General features: G+C 50.1%; 2 protein-coding genes across 6 annotated transcripts in view; both read right to left on the reverse strand.

The window, feature by feature from the left end:
• Positions 1 to 23,216, reverse strand: SMIM17 (small integral membrane protein 17). Of its 5 annotated transcripts, XM_086354955.1 has the most exons (5): positions 20,052 to 20,914; positions 19,204 to 19,348; positions 11,510 to 11,770; positions 9,831 to 9,907; positions 4,941 to 7,248 (listed from the first exon to the last, which is right to left on the reverse strand). In XM_086354955.1, the coding sequence occupies exons 3-5, from the start codon at positions 11,670 to 11,672 to the stop codon at positions 7,138 to 7,140; spliced, it is 351 nt and encodes a 116-aa protein (XP_086211081.1). In that variant the 5' UTR covers positions 11,673 to 11,770; positions 19,204 to 19,348; positions 20,052 to 20,914; the 3' UTR covers positions 4,941 to 7,137. The 5 variants fall into 5 exon arrangements, with proteins under 5 accessions (XP_086211079.1, XP_086211078.1, XP_086211080.1 ...); XM_086354953.1 differs by lacking the exons at positions 4,941 to 7,248; positions 19,204 to 19,348; positions 20,052 to 20,914 and adding exons at positions 1 to 272; positions 23,080 to 23,216; XM_086354952.1 differs by lacking the exons at positions 4,941 to 7,248; positions 20,052 to 20,914 and adding an exon at positions 1 to 272 and having other exon boundaries at positions 19,204 to 19,346.
• ZNF71 (zinc finger protein 71) overlaps positions 22,269 to 26,077 on the reverse strand; it is a 14,360-nt gene continuing 10,551 nt past the window's right edge. The window contains exon 3 of the mRNA XM_086349430.1: positions 22,269 to 24,499. Within this exon, the coding sequence (XP_086205556.1) occupies positions 23,110 to 24,499 (1,390 nt within the window). The 3' untranslated portion in view covers positions 22,269 to 23,109. The remainder of the gene's footprint in view (positions 24,500 to 26,077) is intronic.

The raw sequence follows: 26,077 nt of genomic DNA on the forward strand, positions 1-26,077 counted from the left end.
TTACTCTTGGCATACTCGGCGGGGGCAGCGCTACTCAAACCCCACTGTAACACTCGAAGGGCTCAGCTATGCTCCCGTGGTCAGCTGTGCGCTGGTGCTCCAGAATGGCTCAGCTGACTCACGTCTTGCTCGGTGAGCCCTCAAGGCGGGGGCTGGTACTTAGAGTAGGGAGACATGGGCATAGCACCAAGCTTGCTTCTGGTTCCACTGGTCAAAGCAGGCCCCACAGCCAAGCCCAGAGTGGTATGGGAAGGGCTGACTCGATGGTGCGGCTACAGGGAAGAATGAAACATGCCGATCACTAGTGCAGACCACCTGCATTACCAGGAATTACGGAGGACTACAAGGTCTAGTTTAGGAGACCAGGGTTTGATTCCTGGGTTGGGAAGATCCCCTGGAGAAGAGAATGGCAAACCGCTCCAGTATTCTTGCCTGGAGAATTCCATGGACAGAGGATCCTGGCAGGCTACAGCCTATGGGGTCGCAAAGAGTCGGACACAACTGAGATGAACACACACACAAGGTCTAATCAGACAGCAAGATCTCCGCAAGATTATTCTAAGTAATTCATACAGTCTGTAATTTATAAGGGCTTCCCTGGCGGCTCAGCTGGTAAAGAATCCACCCGCCACTGCAGGAGATGCAAGACTCGGATTCCATTCCTCGGACAGGAAGATCCCCTGGAGAATGAAATGGCAACCCACTCCAATGTCCTTGCTTGGAGAATCCCATGGACACGGGCCTGGAGGGCTACAGTCCATGGGGTTACAGTCAGATGCAACTGAGCACACACGCACACACATAATTTATAAAGAAGAAAAGTAATCATCTTACCTCTATATTCTCCTTCCCACCAGTCAGCAAGCTCCTCTCCCCGGAGGCAACCACTCAGAGCAGTTGCCTTGTATCTTTCCAGAATATTCTATGCATGTATAAGCAAATTTTTATGTGGATATTTGTTTATATGCATAAATATTCTAAAAAGTTATATAATGCTCCTTTCTACCCACATGGTACCGCATGGAATGGTTTTCCAGCTTGCCTTTATTCCTTGTCATCTGAGACCCTCTGTGTGCTTAGACAAGGCAAGTGGATGTTTCCATTTCACACAGATTGGGCATAAGCTATTTTTTATCTTCTTTTTCTCTAAATCGTTTTGGTTTTTTAAAATATTTATTTAGGGGTCATAAGATTTATTATAAAGAATCTCTTATGCTTATTTAAACCTCATTGTGATTTGTTTAGCTCCAGAAAAAAAAAATTGCTGAAAAATATTTCTCAGTTGTGCTGCTGCTGCTGCTGCTAAGTCGCTTCAGTCGTGTCTGACTCTGTACAACCCCATAGCCGGCAGCCCACCAGGCTCCCCTGTCCCTGGGATTCTCCAGGCAAGAACACTGGAGTGGGTTGCCATTTCCTTCTCCAATGCATGAAAGTGAAAAGTGAAAGCGAAGCTGCTCAGTCGTGTCCGACTCTCAGCGACCCCATGGACTGCAGCCCACCAGGCTCCTCCGTCCATGGGATTGTCCAGGCGAGAGTGCTGGAGTGGGGTGCCACTGCCCTGTCCATCTCAGTTGTGACTGAAGCCTTTCTTCCAAACTTGACCTGTGTTGTAGGGCAACTAGGACCTCTCTACATAAAAGAGAACGTCCACATTAAACAAAAATTGCTATGACATTTTCAATCATAGAGAAAGGTATAAAGTATTCAATATTTTTTAAAAATAACTTTGGTAACAAGAAAATATAATACCTGTCCTTTTAAAATAAGGAAATGCTCCATATTTTATAATATATATTTGCTTTAAAAATAGGTTGTGAAAAAATAAAAATAGGTTGTGAAAATCTGTGTATATGACTATTTTCCAGGTCAATTTTAAAGTAAATTACAGACATGCTCTCACTTCCTCAGCTTGCACTTCTAAGGAAAAAACAATTTGTACTCACTTCAGCAGAACATATACTAAACATAAGGAAAAATAAAGTGTCTTCTATACAACCACAATATCATTTTCACACAATGAAATGAATAATTTCTTAATATCACTGACCAGTCCATATTCAGATTTCCTTGCTTCTCCCACCAAGATAGGTTGAAAAAGTTATTTAATTTTATCAGAAACTAATGCGTCAAGCCAAAATCACTGCAGATGGTGACTGCGGCCATGAAATTAAAAGATGCTTGCTCCTTGGAAGAAAAGCTATTGACCAACCTAGACAGCACATTAAAAAGCAGAGACATTACTTTGCCAACAAAGGTCTGTCTAGTCAAGGCTATGGTTTTTCCAGTAGTCACATATGGATGTGAAAGTTGGACTATAGAGAAAGCTGAGAGCCAAAGTATTGATGCTTTTGACCTGTGGTGTTGGAGAAGACTCTGGAGAGTCCCTTGGACTGCAAGGAGATCCAACCAGTCCATCCTAAAGATCAGTCCTGAATATTCCATTGGAAAGACTGATGTTGAAGCTGAAACTCCAACACTTTGGCCACCTGATGCAAAGAACTGACTCATTTGAAAAGACCCTGATGCTGGGAAAGATTGCAAGCAGGGGGAGAAGGGAACGACAGAGGATGAGATGGTTGGATGGCATCATCAATGCAATGGGCATGAGTTTGAGCAAGCTCCGGAACTTGGTGAGGGACAGGGAAGCCTGGTGTGCTGCAGTCCACGGGGTTGCAAAGAGTCAGACACGACTGAGCGACTGAACTGAACTGAACTGTGCCTTGTCTGTGAACTGGGCATATGAGCTTGTGGAGAGGAGCAAATGATCAACACATGGAGACACATCTACCTCCCTGCCCACCTGCCCTCTCAGTTCCCAGCCCTATAGAGGAAACCAGGGAGGGCCTGGGAGGAGAGAATCTGTCTGCATTTTTTTTTTTTTGTCCCGTCATTTTCTGCACAGGCCTTGGCACACAAGAGGTCGTGAAGAAATGCCAGGTGAATGAATGAATAAGAGAAAAACCTTCCCTTTCTAATGCAGGAGACACGGGTTCGATCCTAGTCTGGGAAGAGCCCACGGAGCAACTAAGCCCGTGGGCCACAACTGAGCCTGTGCGCTGGAGCCCATGAGCCGCGACCACTCAGCCCACGAGCTGCGACTACTTAAGCCGAGTCCCCTAGAGGTGTGCTCCACGAAAGAAGCCCCTGCAATGAGAAGCGTGAGCATAACTGGAGAGGAGCCCCTACTCACTGCAGGTAGAAAAAGCCACACAGTCATAAAGACCCAGCACAGCCAAAACGGAAAATAAACACACAGAGAGAACAGCCCTCTGCCGGCTGGTGTCCTGCAGGGTCAGGAACCGCAGTGTCTGAGTCTTGCCTGTACTCAAGGCATCACCCAGGCCACAGCACAGTAGGTCCTGATGAAGGGCTTAGCTGAAGGCCCAAGGGAGCCATGGGGGCGTCCGTGGGGAAGAACACTGCAGGCAGAGGTCCGCTCCAGAGCCAGTGCCAGTGTCCTGAGACAGGGGCCCGACGGGCTTGTCGGAAGAGCCGCAGCCCAGTGTGGCTGGAGCAGGGACGGGAACAAAAGGGAGGCATGGCGCGGTGGGGGAGGGCACAGGCGAGTCCGCATGGGGCTGGATGGCCAGGGGGAGGACTTTGCCTTTGACTTCCTGAAGTGGGTGGATTACGAACGGTCTTAATTACATTTAATGGGATCCGCCTGGCTCTTGGGTGAAGAACAGAGCATCGGGGTGCCGGTGGGGACCTCCATCATCCATGAAATGAGTGTTCTGGCACGTGACAGAGCTGAAATAAGTAACCACTGCTCTATGGTTTATTCCAGGTGGCTCCGTGGTAAAGAATCCGCCCACAATGCAGGAGATGCCGGTTCCATCCCTGGGTCGGGAAGATCCCCTAGAGGAGGAAATGGCAACCCACTCCAGTATTCTTACCTGGGAAATATGGACAGAGAAGCCTGGTGGGCTACAGTCCATGGGGTTGCAAAGAGTTGGACACGACTTAGTGACTAAAACAACGACAAACCAGCTCTACATTTTTTTCTTTATAAATCCATTTTTTACCTGGACAAGTCTCCCCTTTCAACTCATTGCTTCTGTTCCAGGAATACTTGCTTGTGCATGCTAAGTCATATCTGACTCTTGACCACCCCAGGGACTGTAGCCCGCCAGGCGCCTCTGTCCACGGGATTCTCCAGGCAAGAATCCTATATCGGGCTGCCATTTCCTTCTCCAGGGGGTCTTCCTGACCTAAGGATGACACCTGCGTCTCCTGTATTGGCAGGTGGATTCCTTACCACTGTACACTTGACCTGTTTTTCCAGGAATACTGGAAACATTTTTAACACATAAAAAATAGTGATACATACTTCCTCCCTGCATACTTCTCGTAATTATCTTTCAAGACCCAGGAATCTTTTCCCAACATCTCCAAGGATATAATTGTTGAAAAAGAGATATTTCATTTTATTTTCTGCATGGGTCAACACCTTTTACAAATAACATGTTTAATACAGCTTGTATATGCTCATTTACATTTTCAGTCACGACAGTTCATTCCAACTCTAAATGAAGCCAGTTTCATCCTGAACGTTGGTGAAAGTGAATCTATAATGAATCTCTTAGCTCGCTACATGTGCTAAGTTGCTTCAGTCATGTCCGACTCTTTGTAACCCGTAGACTGTAGCCTGCCAGGCTCCTCTGTCCATGGAATTCTCCAGGCTAGAATACTGGAGTGGGTTGACCATTTCCTTCTCCAAGGGATCTTCCCAACCCAAGAATCAAACCCGGGTCCCCTGCATTGCAGGCAGATTCTTTACCCAATGATCTATGAGGGAAGCCCTTCTTGGCTTGAGTTCATATGAAATGAGACTCTCCCGTCTGCAACCAATAAAATCCTAAAGAATGGAACAGCTGAGGCATGTGTTTCTTTTACGGGCCAGTTGTGGCTTGTTGGACACAATCAGCCAGAGACAGGAATGGAGAGAGAGAGAAGCCAACACTTTATCTGCCCTAATGTCTCTAACAAACTCAAATGAGACCACTCAAAGTCCTATTAAAACAAAATGACTCAAAGAGTCTAAATACACATACACAGGAAGCTTAAACAGCAGGATGGTAATATTGACCACTATTAGACAAGGTAAAATTTAAGACAAGGGATTACATTAGTTAAAGACAATCATTTCCTATTGGGCAAAGGATTAAGAATCCGATTTTAACCAACATTTACTGCGTGCCTACTGTATACTTGGCCCTGTGCTGGGTGTTTTACACGTATTACTTAGTTGACAAAGACGTAACAGTGCTGTGTATATTATATGCACCAAGTTACACGGCTGCTAAATACACAAAGTATACATTAATAAAAACAGATTGACAAGTGTAATCAATACTAACAGGTTTTTACGTAGCCTTACTGGTTTTCGACATGTAGGTTTGGACAAAACTAAATAGCATGTGATTCTGAACAACGTAATTGATAAGATGAAGTTAATTAACCGACATGTAGTTTTGAATTCTACAGACAGAAAATATATATTCATCTTAAATGTCCAGGAAACATACACAGACACTGGATATGTTCTAGGCCAGGATAAAAGCTTCTTAAAAGGTTCTGAAAGCGGACATGTGATGGCCCACATTCTCCGCTCACAGTGCAGTGAATCGGGAAGAAACCTCTTCTTAAATAGACCTTGTCACTGAGTTTCAAATCACTCTTTAGAAGCCCTGCAATAAAATACTTAGGCAACAACAAGATAAACAAGAACACGAATTATCCAACTTTGAGATGTGGCCAAGACTATAACCAGAAGTACATTTATATTATTAAATGCACTATTACAGCAAATAGCTTTATAAAAAGAATATAAATAAATTAAGAGGTCAACTTAAAAATCGAGACAAGGAATAGAAACAACAAAAAAATAAACCCAATACATGTTAAAGGAAAAAAAATTATAAACTAGAGAAATGATGGACATAAACAAATCCTAATGCTGGTTCTTTAGAAAAATAATAAACTAGACAAAACTTTGACAAATCAAAGGCAGAATGGGGACAGAATAAAGAGAAGATTTTGTTTAATTATATTGGGGCTGACCAGAAATTTCATTCAAGTTTCTCTCTACCATCTTACAGAAGAACCCAAACGAACTTTTTGGCCAAGCCAAAAAATACTGTTCATAATTAAGCTAATCATCTGGAGGAAAATATTCAGTGGAATGAAGAATAGTCTAAGGGACAAAAGAATACTATAAACCATCAAAATTAATGGAGTTAAAAAGTATTAACGAGCTGAAAACAAGAGAAGAAATGGAAAAGCCATCTAAGAACACATGGAAACCTCCTTTCCATAGCTCTAGGACCTGATCCCTTTCCTGAGTTGTTTCCACACGTCAAAGAATTGATACTTCTTACGCTACGAGAAAGGGCTTCCCTGGTGGCTCAATGGTAAAGAATCTGCCTGCCAACACAGGAGACCCAGATTCGATCCCTGAGTTGGGAAGATCCCCTGGAGAAGGAAATGGCAACCCACTCCAGTAATCTTGCCTGGGAAATCCCATGGACAGAGGAGCCTGGTGGGCTACAGTCCACGAGGGTCACAAAGAGTCAGACACGACTGAGCACAGCCTAAACTACAGAACGTACTCGAAAGCACGGCAAAAGGTCAAACGTTACTCAAGTCCTTCTATGATGCGAGCTTAGCACAATACCGAAACGAAACAAAGATAGCACCAATCTTATGTAAGAAGATAGAGGCAAGGATCCTACGTAAGATATCCAGGAACAGAATTCAGTATTGAAAAGCCAGGTGTGCCACCATCCTAAGAATGCAAAGGTGATTTGTAATTGAGAAATTGACTCCATTTCATTGCTCGTATGTTGCACACGTGTTCACCTTCTCTGAAGTCATGCTGCATCTTCCACTTGGTGACATCTTACATTTAAGTAGCATTCTGTTTCTCAGGAGTACACAAAATAATACGCATTTACAATAGAAGATGTCTTAAGTTCAATGAAATATAGTAATGCAGAAACAGCACATGAAAAGGTGAAACACAGAAGTCATCTCAATGGATGTGTAAAAGGCATTTGATGATATTCAAGACCTATTCCGGATTTTTTAAACCAGGGCTCTTCCTGAGCATGACACAAACAAGAGCCGCCTTTATAGTTAAATGTGAAACATCATGGGCATCCCAGTTAAAACCAGGAACAGAAAGATCACACACACCACCAAGACTACGGTCGTTTGCTGTGGAGCTTTCGACCACTCCACGAAGCCCTGAAACAGAAACGAAGAAGAAGCATAAATATCAGCGGGGGAGGGGGCCACCATTGTCACCTGTAAGAAAGCGGGATTACGGAACTGGGAATGAGACGTGTATCAGGGATTTCCCTGGTGGTGCTCCCGATGAAGGCAGCTGAGGTTTGACCCCTGCTCAGGGAACTGGATCCCACACGCCATGACTAAGAAGCAACCAAGAATTCACACAGGCAACTAAAGATCCCACACGCCTCAACTTAGACCCAGTGCAGCCAAATAAATACACAAAAATTTAGAAAAGAAAAAGAAATAGCCTGTCCGCTGTAGAGCTGTTTTAATTAAAAACTCTGCACACACCTGGATGGGAGGGGCACTGGGGGGAGAATGGATGCGTGTCCATGTACGGTTGAGTCCCTCTGCTGTTCACCTGAAACCACCACAATGGTGTTGACCAGCTATACTTTAGTACAAAATAAAAAGCTTAAAGCTTGAGAAAAAAAAAACTAAACAGAAATAAAATAAAATCATAGGTGTGGTGTCTCTTCCTCTCTCAGATATTGAAGAATAAACCTTCTAGGACTGCACTGGTGTCAGTGGCTAAGATTCTGAGCTCCCAGTGCTGGGGGCCCCGGTTCAATCCCTGCTCAAGGAACTAGATCGCACATGCCGCAACTAAGACCTGGCATGACTAAATAAATAAATATTTTTAAGCAAGGATAGCCCTCCTGGCCCACAGAATTGCTTCCTTCTTCCCCTGAGCCATCCCACTGGGAGCGGCTCTTATTTCTACACTACCAAGGTTGGTTGTCCAGCTTGCCTTCTCCCACCTTGCATCGACAAAGCCTTTTTCTGGCTTGAGCCAGTCCAGGCTGGATTTCTGACATCTGATTGGCAGATGGGACCCTCACATGTTGCCAAGAGTGATTATACGCTTTCTTTCTAATACATAAAATAAATATGTAAATAAAAGAACCACTGTTACTATTTCACATATTGATGTCTTATGCCCCCACAAAGAAAACATTAGGTCTTCCAATGAAAGGAACGTGCTCAATCATTCTTTTTGGTTTTACTCAGAGTACTTGGATTAAAACGCAGTAAGTAATTAGTGGATGGAGGGAGGGATGGATGAGTAGGCAAAGGGGTCGATGAGAAAAGGCACATCCTTCCAACAGTCAACAAGTAGTGGATGCATGAATGGGTGAGTAGATAGATGTGTGGATAGAAGGATGGGTGAGTCGGTGTGTTGAATGGATGGAATGATTGCATATGGATGATGAGGATGAGTGGGCACAGAGATAACTGCATATATGGACTGATGGGACGTGTGTGTGAATGAGCAGGATGGGTGGATGAATCAGAGGACAAATGAATGGAGTGTTCAATGGGTAGATGGATGAATGGATTGGTAGAAGGGTGAGTGGATGGGAGAGTTGATGGATGGGTACAGAAGTGGATGGATGACCTCAGATGGATGCATGGGTGGATGATGAATGGATGGATGGATGAATGGGTGATGGATGGATGGATGATGGACAAATGGGTGATGAATGGGTGGATAATGGATGGATGGATGAACAGGGGATGGATGGATGGATGATGATGGCTAGATGGATAATGGATGGATGGCTGGAGGGATGAATGGATGATGGATGGCTGAATAATGGATGGCTGGATGAACGGGTGATGGATGGATAGATGATGATAGCTGGATGGATAATGGATGGCTGGATGAATGGGTGATGGATGGATGGATGATGGATAAATGGGTGATGAATGGGTGGATAATGGATGGATGGATGAACGGGGGATGGATGGATGGATGGATGATGATGGCTAGATGGATAATGGATGGATGGCTGGAGGGACGAATGGATGATGGATGGCTGGATGAACAGGTGATGGATGGATAGATGATGATGGCTGGATGGATAATGGATGGCTGGATGGATGAATGGGTGATGGATGGGTGGATAATGGATGGCTGGATGAACGGGTGATGGATGGATGGATGATGATGGCTGGATGGATAATGGATGGCTGGATGGATGAATGGGTGATGGATGGGTGGATGATGATGATGGCTGGATGGATAATGGATGGATGGATGGATGAATGGGTGATGGATGGGTGGATAATGGATGGCTGGATGAACGGGTGATGGATGGATGGATGATGATGGCTGGATGGATAATGGATGGATGGATGGATGAATGGGTGATGGATGGGTGGATAATGGACGGATGGATGAATGGGTGATGGATGGATGGGTGGAATGGGTATATGGATGAGTAGGCAGATGAAAGCTTGGGTGAATAAATGAGAGGACAGAGGAATGAATGGTTAAGTCATGAAGCATTTATGAGTGAAGGGTTGGAGGGTATACATGGATGGAGTTACACCCACCACCTGATACCCTCCACTCCACATCTGACGACTATGGAACATGTCCTGTTTCCCACCAGAGACCTCGTGGGGCTCACATCCCCAGACAGACTTTCGTGGGGCCTAGAAATTCCAGGCTGAGGAAGGGAGTGTGACAGTCCACTAAGAACTGCAGAGAGGGGTCTCATCAAAAGAGGAAGGAATCCCCAGCTCACCTGGGAGTCCTCGGACTCATCATCTTCCTCCACCGAGCTCCACTCCTGGGGAACCATAGTCTTGGGAGAAGGTAGATCTGGGCGAGGGCAGGAATGGAGGAGAAAGGAGTCATGAGTGAGCGAGCAGGCCAGCTGGATGGGTGCTGCTTTCTTCCCACCCACTGCACCTGTCCTGCTAATGTCCCAGCACACACAAAGACACACACAGACACCCACAGTCACACAGACACACACTGTCCTGCTGATGTCCTAACACACACAAAGACACACACAGTCACACAGACACAGACACAGTCACACAGACACACACAGTCACACAGACACCCACAGTTACACAGACACACACAGTCACACACAGACACCCACAGACACACAGACACACACTGTCCTGCTGATATCCTAACACACACAAAGACACACACAGACACACACAGACACACAGACACAGTCACACAGACACACACTGTCCTGCTGATGTCCCAGCACACACAAAGACACACACAGACACACACAGTCACACAGACACACACTGTCCTGCTGATGTCCTAACACACACAAAGACACACACAGTCACACAGACACAGACACACAGACACATACCACATACACACAGACACACACAGACACACACACACACATACACAGTGCATGTACGTGGTTCAGATGGGGTGGAGAGAAGAAGAGACCTGAGCTCTGATCCCATTTCTGCACTAACTACCCAGGAGACTTGAACGGAGTCACCTGACATGACTCACCACCTGAGCCTCTATTCTACTGCCTGGTAAATGGGTACAATAGTTCCTTTTCTACAGCCCTCTGGCAAAAACTGAGGGAGCAGAAGAAAAAGCCACAGAGTTAAGCCAGGAGGATGGAGGCTTCCCCAGCTTCCAGCCACCAGTGAAGGAATCTCCCCATATTCGAATCTCAGCATTCTTGTCACCGCTAAACTGGAGAGAACCAGGGGTGGAACCAAAGATGGGTATTTCCCACTCTTTTGCACCCAGGTCCTGCCAGGAACCCCAAACCTCCTCCTCGCTGCTGGAAGTGATGTTTGTTCCCCATACCTTGGTCGAGGGCCTGGTTATCTCCTGGGGAAGAAGGAAGAACCCTTTCCTGGTAGAAGGTTCAGCCGTCATTCTGCTATGGGGGTGCTGTACGGGTTGTCCCCATCTCAGCAAATGACACCACTCTCTGCACACCCAAGAGCTGCTAGGTTGCCAGGAGAGGCTGAAAAAGTGCCTGTGACCTGGGGTCTTCCATATCTTGTTTGTCCTAAGAACCCTTCAACCACCCTGATGAGAAATAGCCTGAACAAGCCTGCTGGAGACACATGGCCATAAGTCAGCACCATCCAACCATCCAGACACCCCAGTAAGGCCATCTCACATGAACCAGCTGCCTCTCGATCCACTGCGGCTGCACAGTGGGAGCAAACACAGGCAAGGGCAGCAGGACTATCCCCTGAGGCCGCATGCATTGCCAACCCGCAGAATCGTCGACAGATAATGACTGGCTTTAAGCCACTCGGTTTTGGGCTGACTTGTTACACAGCAGAAAGCCGACTGACACAAGGTTTCATTTAGAAATGTGCCGAATGGAGCAGCAGGATGAAGTCCCCTTTCCCCAGGCTCTGCCATGGCCTCTGCCACCCCCACCTCCCACGGGACCCCGGCCCTCACCTTTCTCATCGCTGCCGCAGCCGGAGGCCCCAACCTCCACAGCCACCCAGTCCTTGGCGAAGGCGGCACGCTTCTCCCAGGCCTTGTTCTCCCGAGGCAGCAGCGTCTTTGCCCTCTCAGGCTCCAGCAGCCCCCGGACCTGCTCAGGTCTGAGACTCTGCATCTCTTCAGAACGTGGAACTTGAAAGACAGGCTACTTGTCCTCCCCCTGTTCCAGGGTCCTGCTGAGCTCCCCAGGGAGCAGGAGTTGGGACCTGAGGACTGAGAGACATTCAGTCACTCAACAAATATTCAGAGTGCCAGCCCTGTGCCAGGACAACTCCTGGGCGCCAGAGAAACAGGATGAGAAGATCAGATATTCACAGAGTGCCAGCCCTGTGCCAGGACAACTCCTGGGCGCCAGAGAAACAGGGTGAGAAGATTAGATAGCATCAGCAGCTAGTGGACATGAATCTCAGCAAACTCCGGAAGATAGTGAAGGACAGGGGAGACTGGTGGGCTGCAGTCCATGGGGTCGCAAAGAGTCAGACACGACTGAGCGACCGAATAGCAACCACAGAGACACAGCGCTGAGCGGAACAGAGTTCCCCTCTTGGGACTCGCTCTCTAGTGGCGGGAAGTGGGGCAGACAGACAATATGTCAAATGATGACAAATGCTCTAGAGACGAATAAAACAAGAAGGGAAATAAGGAGTTTAGAGAGGATGGCCAGAGGGTGGTTCAGGCAAGTGTGCACACAAACACTCCACACACACACTCCACAACCAAAGCACAGACCCAGAAGCTTTTAGGAAAAGAGAGTACCCCACCCCCTGTAACCCCTCTGGCTGCAAAAAGAAGGACCCCAGTCTTCCCTCGAGCCCCCTGCAGCATTGACTTTCTCCTCTGTGATCATTAAGAAGGAGGAGGAGTATCTGACAGACAAGGATTTAAAAAATCTAATTTAGAGACTTCCGTGGAGGTCCAGTGGCTAAGATTCCAAGGACCCAACGCAGGGGACCTGGCTTCCATCCCTGGTCAGGGAACTGACCCACACGCCACAACTAAAGATCCCGCATGCCGCAAACCCTGAGTGCTGTAACTAAGGCCCGGCATAGCCAAAAATAAATAAATAAATACTTTAAAATGATACGTTCTTTAATACTCTCATTTTATATCTTGTCAACTTGACAAGTGACAGCCTCCTGAATTTCAAGTTGGCAAGATATAAAATGAGAGTGTGAAAGACTATTTCATTTTAAATCAGATTTTTTTTTCTTGTCTCCTCCACCCCCCGCCCCCTCACCTGCATTCTCTCGACTTCCCATGCCTTCTCACCCTTCAGCTAAAACACAGGTTAATTACAGCTCATATTAAAGCCAAAATACAATGTCAGCAAGGACCTACTGAACAGCACAGGGGACTCAACTCAGTGCTCTGCAACAACCTCAGTGGGAAAAGAGTAGCTGCAAGTGCAAGTGTGAGGACTCACTTCCCTGAAGACCTGAAACGAACTCGATACTGCGAACCAGCCGCACCCCAATGTGAAATAAAAATTAAACGGCCCAAGGCAATAAACGCTACTCCCTTCTGGGGCTGTCTCACTACTTTTCCGCCAAGGCCAGTTTTTGCTTTTGTTTTCTTGGGAAACGTTGTCTGTGCTCACAGCCTCCTCTCCGCACCCCCTCCACACTCCCCAGCCCACAACACAGTTGCAAACGGGCAGCCCCAGGGTCTAACCTAGCCCCACCACCTGTGCGGTTGGCTTACATGATGTCTTCCTTTCAAGGGTTTGAAATAATTATTGGCATTTTAAAATGCGGACGATGTCAACTGAAAATACAGATTTCCAGTGTTTCCTCAAGAAATCAAAAGATGGGGGCCACTGGGCCCGCGTCTTCACGGGTAAACAGTGGCTGGGAGGAAGGGGCGGCTTGTCCACACAGAGCCCTGCAGCGCGCCTTTGCCGCAACTCCACTCCATTTCCTCTCGCTGCGCACGCCTCCGTTGAGACCTCTTCATGTTTTCCTTACAACAGAGAATTTCTTGGACCTGTATTTCATTTTCACTTTCAGAAGAGTCAAAGTAAAAGACAGAAGGAGGAAGGGGGCTCTCGATTTATTTTTTTACACTCAGCCTGTTTGTATTATCTGCTGGACTGCATGCGGGATCTTAGTTCCTCCATCAGGGGTCGCACCTGTGCCCTCTGTATTGGGAACAGTCTTAACCACTGAACCACCAGGAAGGCCCTGTACTCTTTTTCTAAATGCTTATCCAGGAGTATACTCAGTGGGTTACATTATGCAAGGTGGTTAATACATGCAACGTCCTAGAACAAGAACATAAAACCGGCTTTAGCCTCTCGAGGTAAATGATCACCCATCAAGTAGTTAACCGTGTGTTTTAGCTGAGGGGTAAGAAGGCGTAGGAAGTGGAGAGAATGCAGGTGAGGGGGCGGGGGATGGAGGAGACAAGAGTCCCCCAACCCAAGTCAGAAGATGCAGAACCCGATTCATGGAGGAGGGAGGAGGGGCACAGGACAGAGAGAAATGTGCGGGTGTGACAGGGGTGTGTGTGTGTGAGTTCACACCTAAGAGCCTCAACTATTGTCTTATCATAGTAACGGGTCATCCTCTGAGAAGGACGGACCATGACGCTATTGCAACCAAACTGGCTCTGCCATTGGCTGTAGTCGGTGTATAAGACAATAGTGTCATCTTTATTGCTGTAATGTGTTAAGCATTATATACTAGGTAGTATCTAGTTTGTTTCAGGTGGAAAGTATTGAGTTTCCATTTTGAAGGTGTTTGGACTAAACAATAAACTATGGATGTCTGAAAGAAGGAGGAGGAGGACGAAGACGCAGTAACCACTACCTCCACCACAGTAAAGTAACACTGCAACCGCCGCTTCCCGGCGCACGCCGGGGTCAGGCACTGCGGAGAACTCCGCGTCTTCCTGTAACCTAATCCTCGCCGCCGGCCACTCTCCGCGGCAGCTACTGTCACAAGTCTGTTGTGTTACAGACTGGGAAGGCCCTTGAACAAAGGCACGCAGCTAACGGGAGCCAGGCAGGGACCCTAAACCCGACCGACTCCAGCGCGCGTGCTCCTCGCCCGTGCAGGTGGTACACACGTGCCCAGGCAGACACACGCCACACACATGCTCGAGGGCGCACGCGCGGGCACACAGGTGCGACGCGGTTAACACGCGGGTCCCGCGAGCTCAGACACCTGACCCCCGCCAGACCGGAGCACCCGCGCACGCAGCTGACGCGCCAGGCAGGCAGGGCGGTTCCCGGTTCCTCGCACAGAGGCTAAAAACCTCGTGCGACCCGTAGGAGGCGGGCAGACAGGGCGGGACGGAGAAACCGGGCGAACTGCAGCCCTAGCCCAGCCCATTGCCACTCGAGGGACGGGGACACTCCCTCCACCCGAGACCCACACCCCCTGGGGCGCCTTTTCTTCCTCCCCCAGTGCGCATTCCCACGTGCACGCATCCACGCTCACACGCGCGCGTCCCCGGCCCGCCGTCCGAGCCCCCAGCCCCTTTTCCCTGCCCCGCTCCTGCCCGCGGGGTCCCTCGGAGGACTCACCCTCCCCAAACACACCCTGTCCAGGGCCGCAGACCTGGCGCCGCAGGGACCGCGGCTGCGCAGACGCGGAGGCTGCGGGAGGGAGATGGGGAAGTTGGAGAGCAAGCGGCCTTCTCCCCTCCAGCCCCCACCTCCCGGGGAGCCAGCGCCTGCAGGGACAGGGGAGGAGAGCAGAGGGGCGACGGTGACCACGTGTCAGCAGTGTGGCTGTGGGGCTGCGCACGCGGTGAGCCGGGGCCAGAGTGGAACGAGCCTCCCAGCCCTGGCCGGATGGGCACGTCCCTGGCTGCGGACGCCCACGGAGACCAGCAACTTCCCAGGCCTCTTGGTGGTTCCTAGTCTACAACCAGCACCCGGGGTAGGGGGAGGCGGGAGGAGACGGGGCAGGGGTGTGACGGTGCGGGGACCCTGAGGCCAGACCGCCTCCCGTCAGAGCCTGCTTTGCCACTAGCTTGTCCTCGGGGGTCACTTGTCACTTTTGTGCCTCAGTTTCCCATTCTGTTAAGTGGGAAGAACCGCTTACCACCTGCCAGCACTGCTCTGAAGGTAAAAAGTAAAGAATGTATATACTCCACTTAACAGCTATTAGCTGTGGTTGCTAAGTTGCTCAGTCATGTCTGACTCCTTGCGACCCCATGGACTGTGGCCCACCAGGCTTCTCTGTCCATGGGGTTTCCCAGGGAGGAATACTGGAGTGGGTTACCGTTTCTTTCATCAGGGGCTCTTCCCAACTCAGGGATCGAACCCTAGTCTCCTGCATTGGCAAGCGGATTCTTTACCACTGAGCCACCAGGGAAGCCCCTATTAGCTGTTAGCTGCTATTATTATCAACAGTACAATACAATGAACTCTGCCAAATCGCTCTCCTGGAGGCTATATCAAAACTTAAAATTTTCGACAAAGTCATAGTTGGGGAAGGGTGGAAATAGTCTTCCTTTACAGTCTTATTTTCTTTTTTTAAAAATTGTTTACTTATTTGGCTGCACCAGGTCTGAGTTGTGGCGTACAAACTCTTGGAATAGCCCCTGCTTGCCACAACGAGAGAAAACCCGTGCAGGAGTGAAGACCCAGCACAGCCAAACCAATTAAAAACAAAGCCAAAAAAAACTTGGGCCAGCACATATGACCACCGTTCTGGCAGAAGTCGAGTGCTGTTGACATCTCTTCAGGGCTCCATGACTAGCTGAAAATTCATTCATTCATTCATTCGACAAATAATTATAAACAGCTGCTATGTGCTACATGCTTGTTTTGGGTGACCAAGCCAGTCAAGATATATGGCTTAATAAAGTTTACAGGCTAGTAATGATGTTAGACAAAAGGCAATAAAAAAATACAAAATATAGTTTGTGCTAATTCTATGAAGTATGCGATGTAATCAATGTGATAGTAATGGTGAGGTCATTTTAGATGGGAGTTGCTTTTTTGGCCACACTTCAAGGCACGGGGATCTTAGCTTTCTGACCAGGGATCAAACCTGCGCCCCCTGCAGTGGACATGTGGAATCTAGAGAAGCCCCGGAGGTGATCTTTTTTTAAGCAGAGGCGGCATTTTGAGCTTAATCCTGAAAGGTGGAAAGGAGCCAGTTATGCAAGAATTTGTGGCAGGGAGGATAGCATGCACAAAGGGCCAGAGGGACAACAGGGAGGCCAGTGGGACCAGAGTGGTCAGGCAAGGAAGAGAGTGGTGGGGGATAGTGTCAGAGAGGCATCCAGGGTTTTGAAAGCCACAGTAACATCTTTGAATGTTGTTGTAGGTGTGCTGAGAATCCATGGAAGGGTGTGATATAATATAATTTAAAATGTCAAAGATCACTAAAACTATTATACAAGAAATGATATAGAAGGGGCTATAGGTTTGGTGACTTCCCAAGGTGGCGCAGTGGTAAAGAACCCAGCTGCCAGTAAGAGACGTGGGTTCCATCCCTGGGTAGGGAAGATCCCCTGGAGGAGGAAATGACAACCCACTCCAGTATTCTTGCCTGGAGAATTCTATAGACAGAGGAGCCTGGCAGGCTACAGTCCATGGGGGCACGAAGAGTTGGACAAGACTGAGCACTCACTGGTAAACCAGGTGAGAAACGATGGAGTGAGGTGGTGACAGTGTATGTGGAAAACAGTGGACAGATTCAATGAATAGTTTAGAGTTAAAGCTGAGAGTCCTCGAGCATGGGTGGGATGAGAGAAGAGGAAGGACTTTTGAGCTTTGAACCTGGCCAGTTGAGTGCCCTGTGGTGCACTAAGTAGGATCATATTTTTGTGTGTGTGTGGAGAAAATCCAAAATTCCGTTTGGTGCATGTTAAGTGTTCAATGCCTGAGTTTCTGAGATCAGCACCAGGATAGACTGGATTACTCAGATATCAGCATTCAAGGACCCTGCGGGTGAGGGTTGGGCGCGGGCTCAAAACTCTGCTCAAAAAGGATCCAGCAGGGTTAGGGTGGTGCTGATTCAGTCGCTAAGTCATCTCTGATTCTAGAACCCCATGGACTGCAGCCCACCAGGCTCTTCTGTCCATGGAATTCTCCGGGCAAGAACACTGGAGTAGGTTGCCATTTCCTTCTCCAGGGGATCTTCCCGACCCAGGGATCGAACCCTGGTCTCTTGCAATGCAGGAGGATTCTTTACGGCTAAACCACCAGGAAGTTCTGCATCGCAGAGGCCAATGGGGAAAGTAGGTTTCCTGCTCTGTCCGTGGTGCTGAAACCTTTCAGGTGGATCTGTCCGTGGTGCTGAACCCGCTGCGCTGTCCGTAGTACTGAACCTCTAGGCAAACGAGCTGGAGATTTTCTCCTCCTCCTCCCTCCCTCCCTCCCTCCTTCTCTGTCACTTTTCAAAGTACCCATCCTCGTGACCCTGCTGGTGCCTGGAAATAAAGCTCTCTGGGCTCTGGGGAGTGTGGGATGAATGCAAAAGAGCGAAAAACAAACGAAGAAACTGCAGAGTCATTTTGGTTCTTAGGACGGCAGGACCTGTCTACTACTTACTGGAATTACTAACACAAAGTTTCCAAAGCATCTGTGAGAGAGAAATGTACAAATGTATACAAAGGAAAACAAGGGAAAGATGTGCCAGGACTCAGGTTGTTGGTTACGTTGGATTGGGGGCAGCAGGGATATGAGATGGGGAATACTCGATGAGTATATGTGTGTGTGCGTGTGTGTGTGTGTGCACGAGCATGCGCGTGCACTCAGTTGCTAAGTCGTGTCTGATTCTTTGTGACACCATGGACCGTAGCCTGTCAAGCTCCTCTGTTCATGGGATTTCCCAGGCAAGAATACTGGAGTAGGTTACCATTTCCTTCTCCAGGGGATCTTCCAGACCCAGGGATCGAAGCCATATCTTCTGCACTGCAGGTGGGTTCTTTACTACTGAGCCATCAGGAAACCCCTACATATGTAACTTACTGATGAGGCTTCGTTTTGATCTTGTGAGGTGGGAACTGCGAGAAGGATATTATTGTAATTTATATAAATACATCACGGCTATATTTTATGCTACCTTGAATTATAAACATTTGAAATCAGGACCTTTTTAGTGGCACTTTTTGAAATGACAAGAAGCCTTTTGCAATTAAAAAAAAACTCAAAAATCCATACTTGCAAATGATTGTGTAAACTGTGTTATGCTTGTATCATTTTAGTTCGTGAATAAATGTGCCAACCATCTTTCATTAGGATTAGACTCAAATTATGTGGGATCTGAATTGGGTAAAATTAAAAAAAATTTTTTTTGCCCATGCCACAGGGCATGTGGGATCTTAGTTCCCTGACCATGCCCCCTGCATTGGAAGCATGGAGTCTTAACCACTGGACCATTAGGGAAGACCCGAAAACCTACTACTTTTGTTAAAACGATTAACAAAGTCAAAAAGTTCATGACAGATCATCAAATCTCTCTCTCTTCTTTTTTGACTGCGATATCTCAGTTCCCCAACCAGGGATTGAGTCTTTGCCAACTGCAGTGGAAGCATGGAATCTTAACCACTGGACCACCACCGAAGTCCCAAGACCCTCAAATCTCAGCATGGCAAAACTCAGAGATAAAGTTGGTTTTGCTTGAATTCCAGGTTTACAGGAAGCGTTTTCTTATTTGGGGATCAGGGGCAAGGGTTCAACTAACCTTTCTTCCTGACTGTGGCATGCCGTGGCAGGGTCTGGGCAGGGCTGGTTTCTCCAGAGGTCTCTCTCCTTGGCTTGCAGATGGTGCTCCTCTTGAGGCCTCTTCACGTGACTGTCGCTCTGCCTACGTGTGGCCTCATGTTTCTCTTTCAGAAGGACACAAGTCCTTGTTTTAGCACCCAGCCATATGACCTCATAGAGTCCTATTTATCTTTAATGCAGTCACGTTCTGAAGTCACTGGGTGTTAAGGTCTCAGCATTCGAATTTCAGGGGAACATGTGCAATCTACAACATCCCCAAACGGCTAGAAACTGAGCCTTTTATAACTGGGGCTGCTCTCTCCCTGGTACTGGAGAGCATGAGCACTCACTTTGCATTTTGGGGTGCAGGGGAGACAGCGACCCCTCCTCCCCCCATCCCCACTTCACTTTCCTTCCTTCCTCCTGCTGAGTCGGTCCTGCCAGAGATCGCATTTCCCACTTGCAACCAGGAGGAGGCGTGAACCCCTCCAGTGGGAGGTGCTGAGACTGCTGTATCCAGGAAAGCCTGAGCCTAGGCCAGCTGCCCTTCACTCAGCCACTGCCTGTATGCCGACCCCCAGGGCGTCTACAGAAGCCGGGGTCTGGAGGTGAGTGGTGGGGGTGGGGACTGACTACACGATCTGCCTGGACAGGCCATCAAATGCAGCTCGAGGGATGGTCATCTCCACTTTGTCCTGGATGTGCCCCTGAACAACATCTCCCAGCCGCCACGTAGGTCTGAGGGGAGCCAGCTGTGAACCACGAGGCACGTGAGGGGACACACTGGGCCGCTTCTCCTCCAGGTGCTGAGATGTGGATCAGATTCACCTCCTCCAGGCTGGAATGCTTGTGGGCTGGCAGCCGGCTCTGACCAGACCTGCGTCCCCAAGGATGGAGGTCCCAAATGACCACAAGAAGTGGGACTGCATGGGTGTTTTGGTCTGAAACAGAGGTGAGGGAGCAGAAGAGAGACAGAGTGCGAGGGGAGGGGCTCTGCTGTCTGCAGCTCTGTGTTGCTGGGACCTGCTGCTTAGCTGCGCCTGACTGCCCTATTATCGACTCCGGAGATACCCACTCATTGAGTTGCTCAGTTATGTCCTATTCCTCTGCGACCCCACAGACTATAGCCCGCCAGGCTCCTCTGTCCATGGGGTTCTCCAGGCAAGAATACTGGAGTGGGTTGCCTTTACTTCCTCCAGGGGATCTTCCCGACCCAGGGATCGAACTTGTGTCTCCTAAATTGGCAGGAGGGTTCTTTACCGCTGAGCCAGGTGGGAAGCCCAGAGACACCCATTACCCCCATTTTAAAGTACAGTGAACCATGGCACAGAGGGCTACAAGGAGCCTGCTGAGTCACGGCTGGTGCTCACCCACCTGTGTCCACCAAGGGCTCACACTTGCCCTGGGGGTCAGGTCACTCTCCTGGCCACACACCACCCCCCAGCCCTGAGCAGGAAACCTGGTCATGTGACATCTGGTCTTGCTGATGGAGACCAAAGTCAGAGCAAAGACATGTGACCTGGAGCCTCTTGGGCTCCACCCCCTTCCCGGGGTCAAGAGAGCCCAGAGGACAGACAGGACTGAGGGCCCTCCCGGTGATCGCAGCAGTGAGAGGGCTTCCCAAAGAAAATGTCAGAACAGACATTTGTTGTGCAGCAGAACCCCACGGTCATGACAAAAGTCAGAGGGGCCATCCGACTTTAAATGTTAGCCTCCAGCAGCATGATGACCTTGGGGCTGGCTTCCACAAGTCACCCGCTTCTCCCTGACTGGGACCTGGGTGAACCGACCCCGGTGGCTTCAGGCTGATCTGGGCAGTCACTCCTACTCATCCCCCTTCCCCAGCTACTACTTTGGGGATGAGGGCGAGACCCAGATCTAAACCAAGCAGCGCATGGCATTCCTCTCCTCAGAACAATCAGTTCCTGGTGAGTACAACCGGAAGAAACTTAAGTGTTGTTGCTGTTTTGCCAATGGCTGGAAGAGGCCTGTCTCCAACTGGATGTTTCTGAGGAAATGTGTCAAGAGGAGCTGTTGGAAACCACACGAAGCCATGAGGGAAGCCAGTCTGAGGACGAGGCCAGTGGGTGAAGGGAGTCAGAGCCATGGCTCTGATGCATGGTGCCTGGATCAAGCCCACCCTGATGCCCACACCCTGCCAGACATTCAAAAACTATTCATGTTTATACATGGCTGAGCGGCTGCTCTTTTGACCTGCAACACGAAGTGCACTTACTGATATGCAAAAAGTGAAAGTGAAAGTTCCTCAGTCGTGTCCAACTCTTTGTGACCCCATGGACATACAGTCCATGGAATTCTCTAAGCTAGAATACCGGAGTGGGTACCTTTCCCCTCTCCAGGGGATCTTTCCAACCCAGGGATCGAACCCAGGTCTCCCACATTGCAGGCGGATTCTTTAAAAGCTGAGCCACAAGGGAAGCCCAAGAATACTGCAGTGGGTAGCCTATCCCTTCTCCAGCAGATCTAAGTGGTTGCTTATAATGAATTATTTATTCTTCATGAACACTGTCGTCAGGAAGTGTGCGACATTCAGACACACCAGAACATTTGTGACCAGTAGCACTGAACATTAAAATAACAAAGTGGTGGAAAAGGCCCTGGTATTCCCTGGAGGGCTAGTGGTTAGGGCTCTGGGTTTTCACTGCCCTAACCTGGGTTCGGTCTTTGCTTGGGGAACTGAGATCCTGCAAGCCTGCAGCAAAACCAACCAAACAAACAAATAAACAACCCCAAACCAACCAACCAAACAAAAAAGGCCCCAGAAAGAGGAGACTCGGGGAACTCTATGTGTACACAAAGCTTCAGGTCAAGCTGAGGACATTCCTTCAAGTTTAACTGCAAAAACAACTATGAAAAGAGACTCCAGCGCACAAGCTTATTGACTCCAGTAAGCATTTAACCCTGAATATTAGGCTGCTGCTGCTCGCTCCCCCACCTTCTCCCACCAGCACTGAAACCGACTTTGACTGAACACACGGTCCCCGTTTCTTTCTCGTCTGATGACTTTTTAAAATGACGTTGAACTTCCTTCGTGAAAAGTTTTATTAAAAAAAATTTGAACAGACCACCATGAGAAACTTTGGCATCTGAAGCAGTTACTGTTATTGCTACCTCGGAAAAAAAATCCCCCCCCCCCCCCCGCCCCACGAATAACTTGCCAACTTCCACCGCTTATTAGCCTGGGGTGGGGTCCGGTCTTCCAGAACGGTTTAGCGAGACTGCAGCGGGGCTGGGATGTGGAAGGATGAAGAGTCCCCCTCTAGATCTTAGGGAGCTCACAGTGGCCACCTTGTTAGGACTAGACCGCGGGTGTGTGTGCCAAGAGGAGAAATGTCCCCACGCTCTTATCCAGACACCTCCTCCACGCCCTTCCCCACCGTACTATCGGAACGGAGACCGGAGGCTGGAAACGCTCCAGCCCGGCGCTTATTTACTGAGAGCTTGGATCGGAACTCTGGCGCCCTGGGTTCCTGGTGCTCCCCTAGGTTTCCAGCCACATTCAACTTCGCAGCGTTCGCAGTACTGGGCACGGAGGAGCTTGCCTTCTGGTCCGTGGGTGAGGACGCCGGGCCAAGAAGGAGAGCGCGTAAACCTGAAGCCGGTCCTGGATCCCCGCATTCTAAGACTGTGTGGAGCTGCGCCACCCTGGGCCCCCAAGTCACAGTGCCCCCTCTTACAGCCGAAGTAAGGACCCGCCCACCTGGTGGAGGTTCAAGCTAAGGACCCCACCCACCTGGCGGAGACTCCGAGGTTAGGTCCACGCCCACCTGGTGGAGGCTCCGCGCAGAGGACCCCGCCCATCTGGGGGAGACTCCGAGCCTAGGACCCCGTTCACCTGGTGCAGACTGGGGGGCGGCCAGCCTCCCTAGACGTGGACCCTCAGGTGCCGCGTGAGGTTGGTGTTCCGACTGAAGGTCTTCCCGCACTCGCCGCACGCGTAGGGCTTCTCCCCGGTGTGGATCCTCTGGTGCACGGTGAGCGAGGAGTTCTTGATGAAGGCCTTGCCGCACTGCGCGCATCGGTAGGGCTTCTCGCCCGTGTGGATGCGCTGGTGCTCGATGAGGTAGGCGCTCTGGCCGAAGGCCTTCCCGCACTCGCCGCAGGCGTAGGGCTTCTCTCCGGTGTGGCCCACCTGGTGCACCACCAGCGACGAGCGGCCCGTGAAGTGCTTCTTGCAGACGGGGCAGGAGTAGGGCTTCTCGCCGGTGTGCAGGCGCTGGTGCTGCGTCAGGGCCGAATTCTTGCTGAAGGCCTTGCCGCAGCGGCCGCACTCGAAGGGCTTCACGCCGATGTGCAGCCGCTGGTGCTGGATCAGGTAGGAGCTCTGGCTGAAGGCCTTGCCGCACTCGCCGCACGCGTACGGCTTCTCGCCCGTGTGGTTGCGCCGGTGCAGCGTCAGCGACGAGCTCTTGTTGAAGGCGCGGCCGCAGTCCCCGCAGGCGTAGGGCTTCTCGCCCGTGTGCGTGCGCCGGTGCTCCGTCAGGTGCATGCGCTGGCTGAAGGCGCGCCCGCACTCCCCGCACGCGTACGGCTTCTCGCCCGTGTGCGTGCGCCGGTGCACCACCAAGTGCATGCTCTGGCTGAAGGCCTTGCCGCAGTCCCCGCACGCGAACGGCTTCTCGCCCGTGTGGACCCGCTCGTGCTGGGCGAGGGACGAGGTCTTCCGGAAGGCCTTGCCGCAGTCACCGCACGCGTAGGGCTTCTCGCCGGTGTGCGTGCGCTGGTGCACCGTCAGGTTCATGCGCTGGCTGAAGGCCTTGCCGCAGTCCCCGCAGGCGTACGGCTTCTCGCCCGTGTGCACGCGCCGGTGGATGGTCAGCGACGAGCGCTCCAGGAACTGCTTCCCGCACGCGTCGCACCGGAAGGGCTTCTCGCCGGTGTGGATGCGCCGGTGCTTCGTCAGCGACGAGCTGCGGCCGAAAGCCTTGCCGCACTCGCTGCAGCCGTAGGCGCTCTTCTCCGCGTCCGGCCTGGAGGGGTTCCCGAGGTCCGAGTGACCTGCGAGGCCCTTTCCCCGCATGGCCGACCTGGGGGGCGCCGGGGGGCACTCGGGGGCCGACTCCCGGGAGGTTCCCCGTCGTCCCTGACGGGTCCGAGCGCTCCCCCGCGGCGTGTCCACGAGGTCACCCTGCATGAGCGCTCCGCCCAGGGCGGGACCCCGGCCCCGTGCCTGGCGGGCCCTTCTGCGGATGGTCCGTCTTCCGAAATCTCCTCCTTCGGGCCCGCTTCTTTCACTGCGGGCCGAGTGTCCACGTCTGGAGGGGGAGGAGGAAGAGAGGAGGAAACGCGCGGGGTTAGTGCTGGAAGGAAGGGATTTCCCAAGCCCGGGGATAGATAAACCGCGGGGCACAGACGGAGACTCTAAAAGCCGAGCAATGCGCTGGCGGCACACGCGGCTCGAGCGGGCAGAACCGACCGAGGAGGGGAGCTGACAAGTGGTGTCCCTTTGGGAGCTCGGAGGAGGGCAGGGGGCGGGCCAGGAGGCTCGCAAACCCGTGTAAGGGGTTACTGCAGGGTCCATCCTGGACATCCCCTACCGGTTAGGCTTCTGGGAGTATCAGCTTTTATTAGAAAGGATACCAGTACAGCTGCGGTTGGTGGCGTGTGAAGGTTACCCCGTCTTCCAGCTCCATCCCTCCCCACCCCGCCTGGCGGGGGGCCTCACTCCCATCCTCAGATGCCCAGTTCTGGGGCGCAGGTACCCCCGTGGGCTGGCTCCAGACCTCTTCTTTTCACACATCCATCCCTCCTTGCGAATCATGGCCAAGGGGTCTCCAACCCCCTCCTACAGGAATCCTGCTCATTTCTATTTCCAGTCTGAGTTCCGTTAGTGGGAACTCTGTATCCTAGACCTAATGGCTCCATTCCTGACATTTAAAAACTGAGATCTTACACAACGTCATGAAAAGTGTGAGGATACAGTCACTAAAATCCCTTATTTCTATGAGGCAATAAAAAGCATATGAATCCCCACCTGGCCTCACCAGCACTAGAATCTGAGAACCCTTCCGCTAAGTGATGCCAGACCTTCACAGTCTGGACTTAAGTAGCTTCTTCTTTTTTAAAAAATGTACTTATTTTTAATTGGAGGATAACTGCTTTACAATATTGTGTTGGTTCAGTATCTTCTGTATGCTGATGCCTCTCAAGCCTATGTGCCACCCTTCCCCCCCCAAACTCTTTAGAGTCCCTTGGACTTCAAGGAGATCAAACCAGTCAATCCTAATGGGAATCAACCGTGAATATTCATTGGAAGGACTGATGGTGAAACTGAAGCTCTAATACTTTGGCCACCTGATGCGAAAAGCCAAATCAATGGAAAAGACCCTGATGCTGGTAAAGATTGGGGGCAGGAGGAGAAGGGAATGACAGAGGATGAGATGGTTGGATGGCATCACCAACTCGATGGACATGAGTTTGAGCAAACTCCGAGAGACAGTGAAGGACAGGGAAGCCTGGTGTCCTGTGGTCCATGGGGCTGCAAAGAGTCAAATACAACATAGCAACTAAACAACAGCAAGGGACACTGTTCCATGTCAGTGCCTACGAAGAGTGCTCATCTTTGAAGAACATGGTTTCAATCATATGGCTACACCTTGATATGTTAGTCAGTCTTGTATAGGTGGGCATTTAGGTCGTTTCTTCCCCTCCACCCCCATGGAAAACTTTGCACACTTAGAGAAAGATTTCTTAAAGGATAGATCTCTAAAAATGGAATAGTTGAAAATTTGGCTGATAATGCCAAGCTGTCCTCCAAAAGAGTTGTCCCAGCATTATACCCCTAAAAGGACAGAGTCCCTTTCTGATAACTTCATAATTCAGGCTATTGTTCT

This window comes from Bos grunniens, chromosome 18 (assembly GCF_055505025.1).
Source record: "Bos grunniens cultivar Pamir isolate PY7600 chromosome 18, Bosgru_T2T1.0, whole genome shotgun sequence".
Lineage (NCBI taxonomy): Eukaryota > Metazoa > Chordata > Mammalia > Artiodactyla > Bovidae > Bos > Bos grunniens.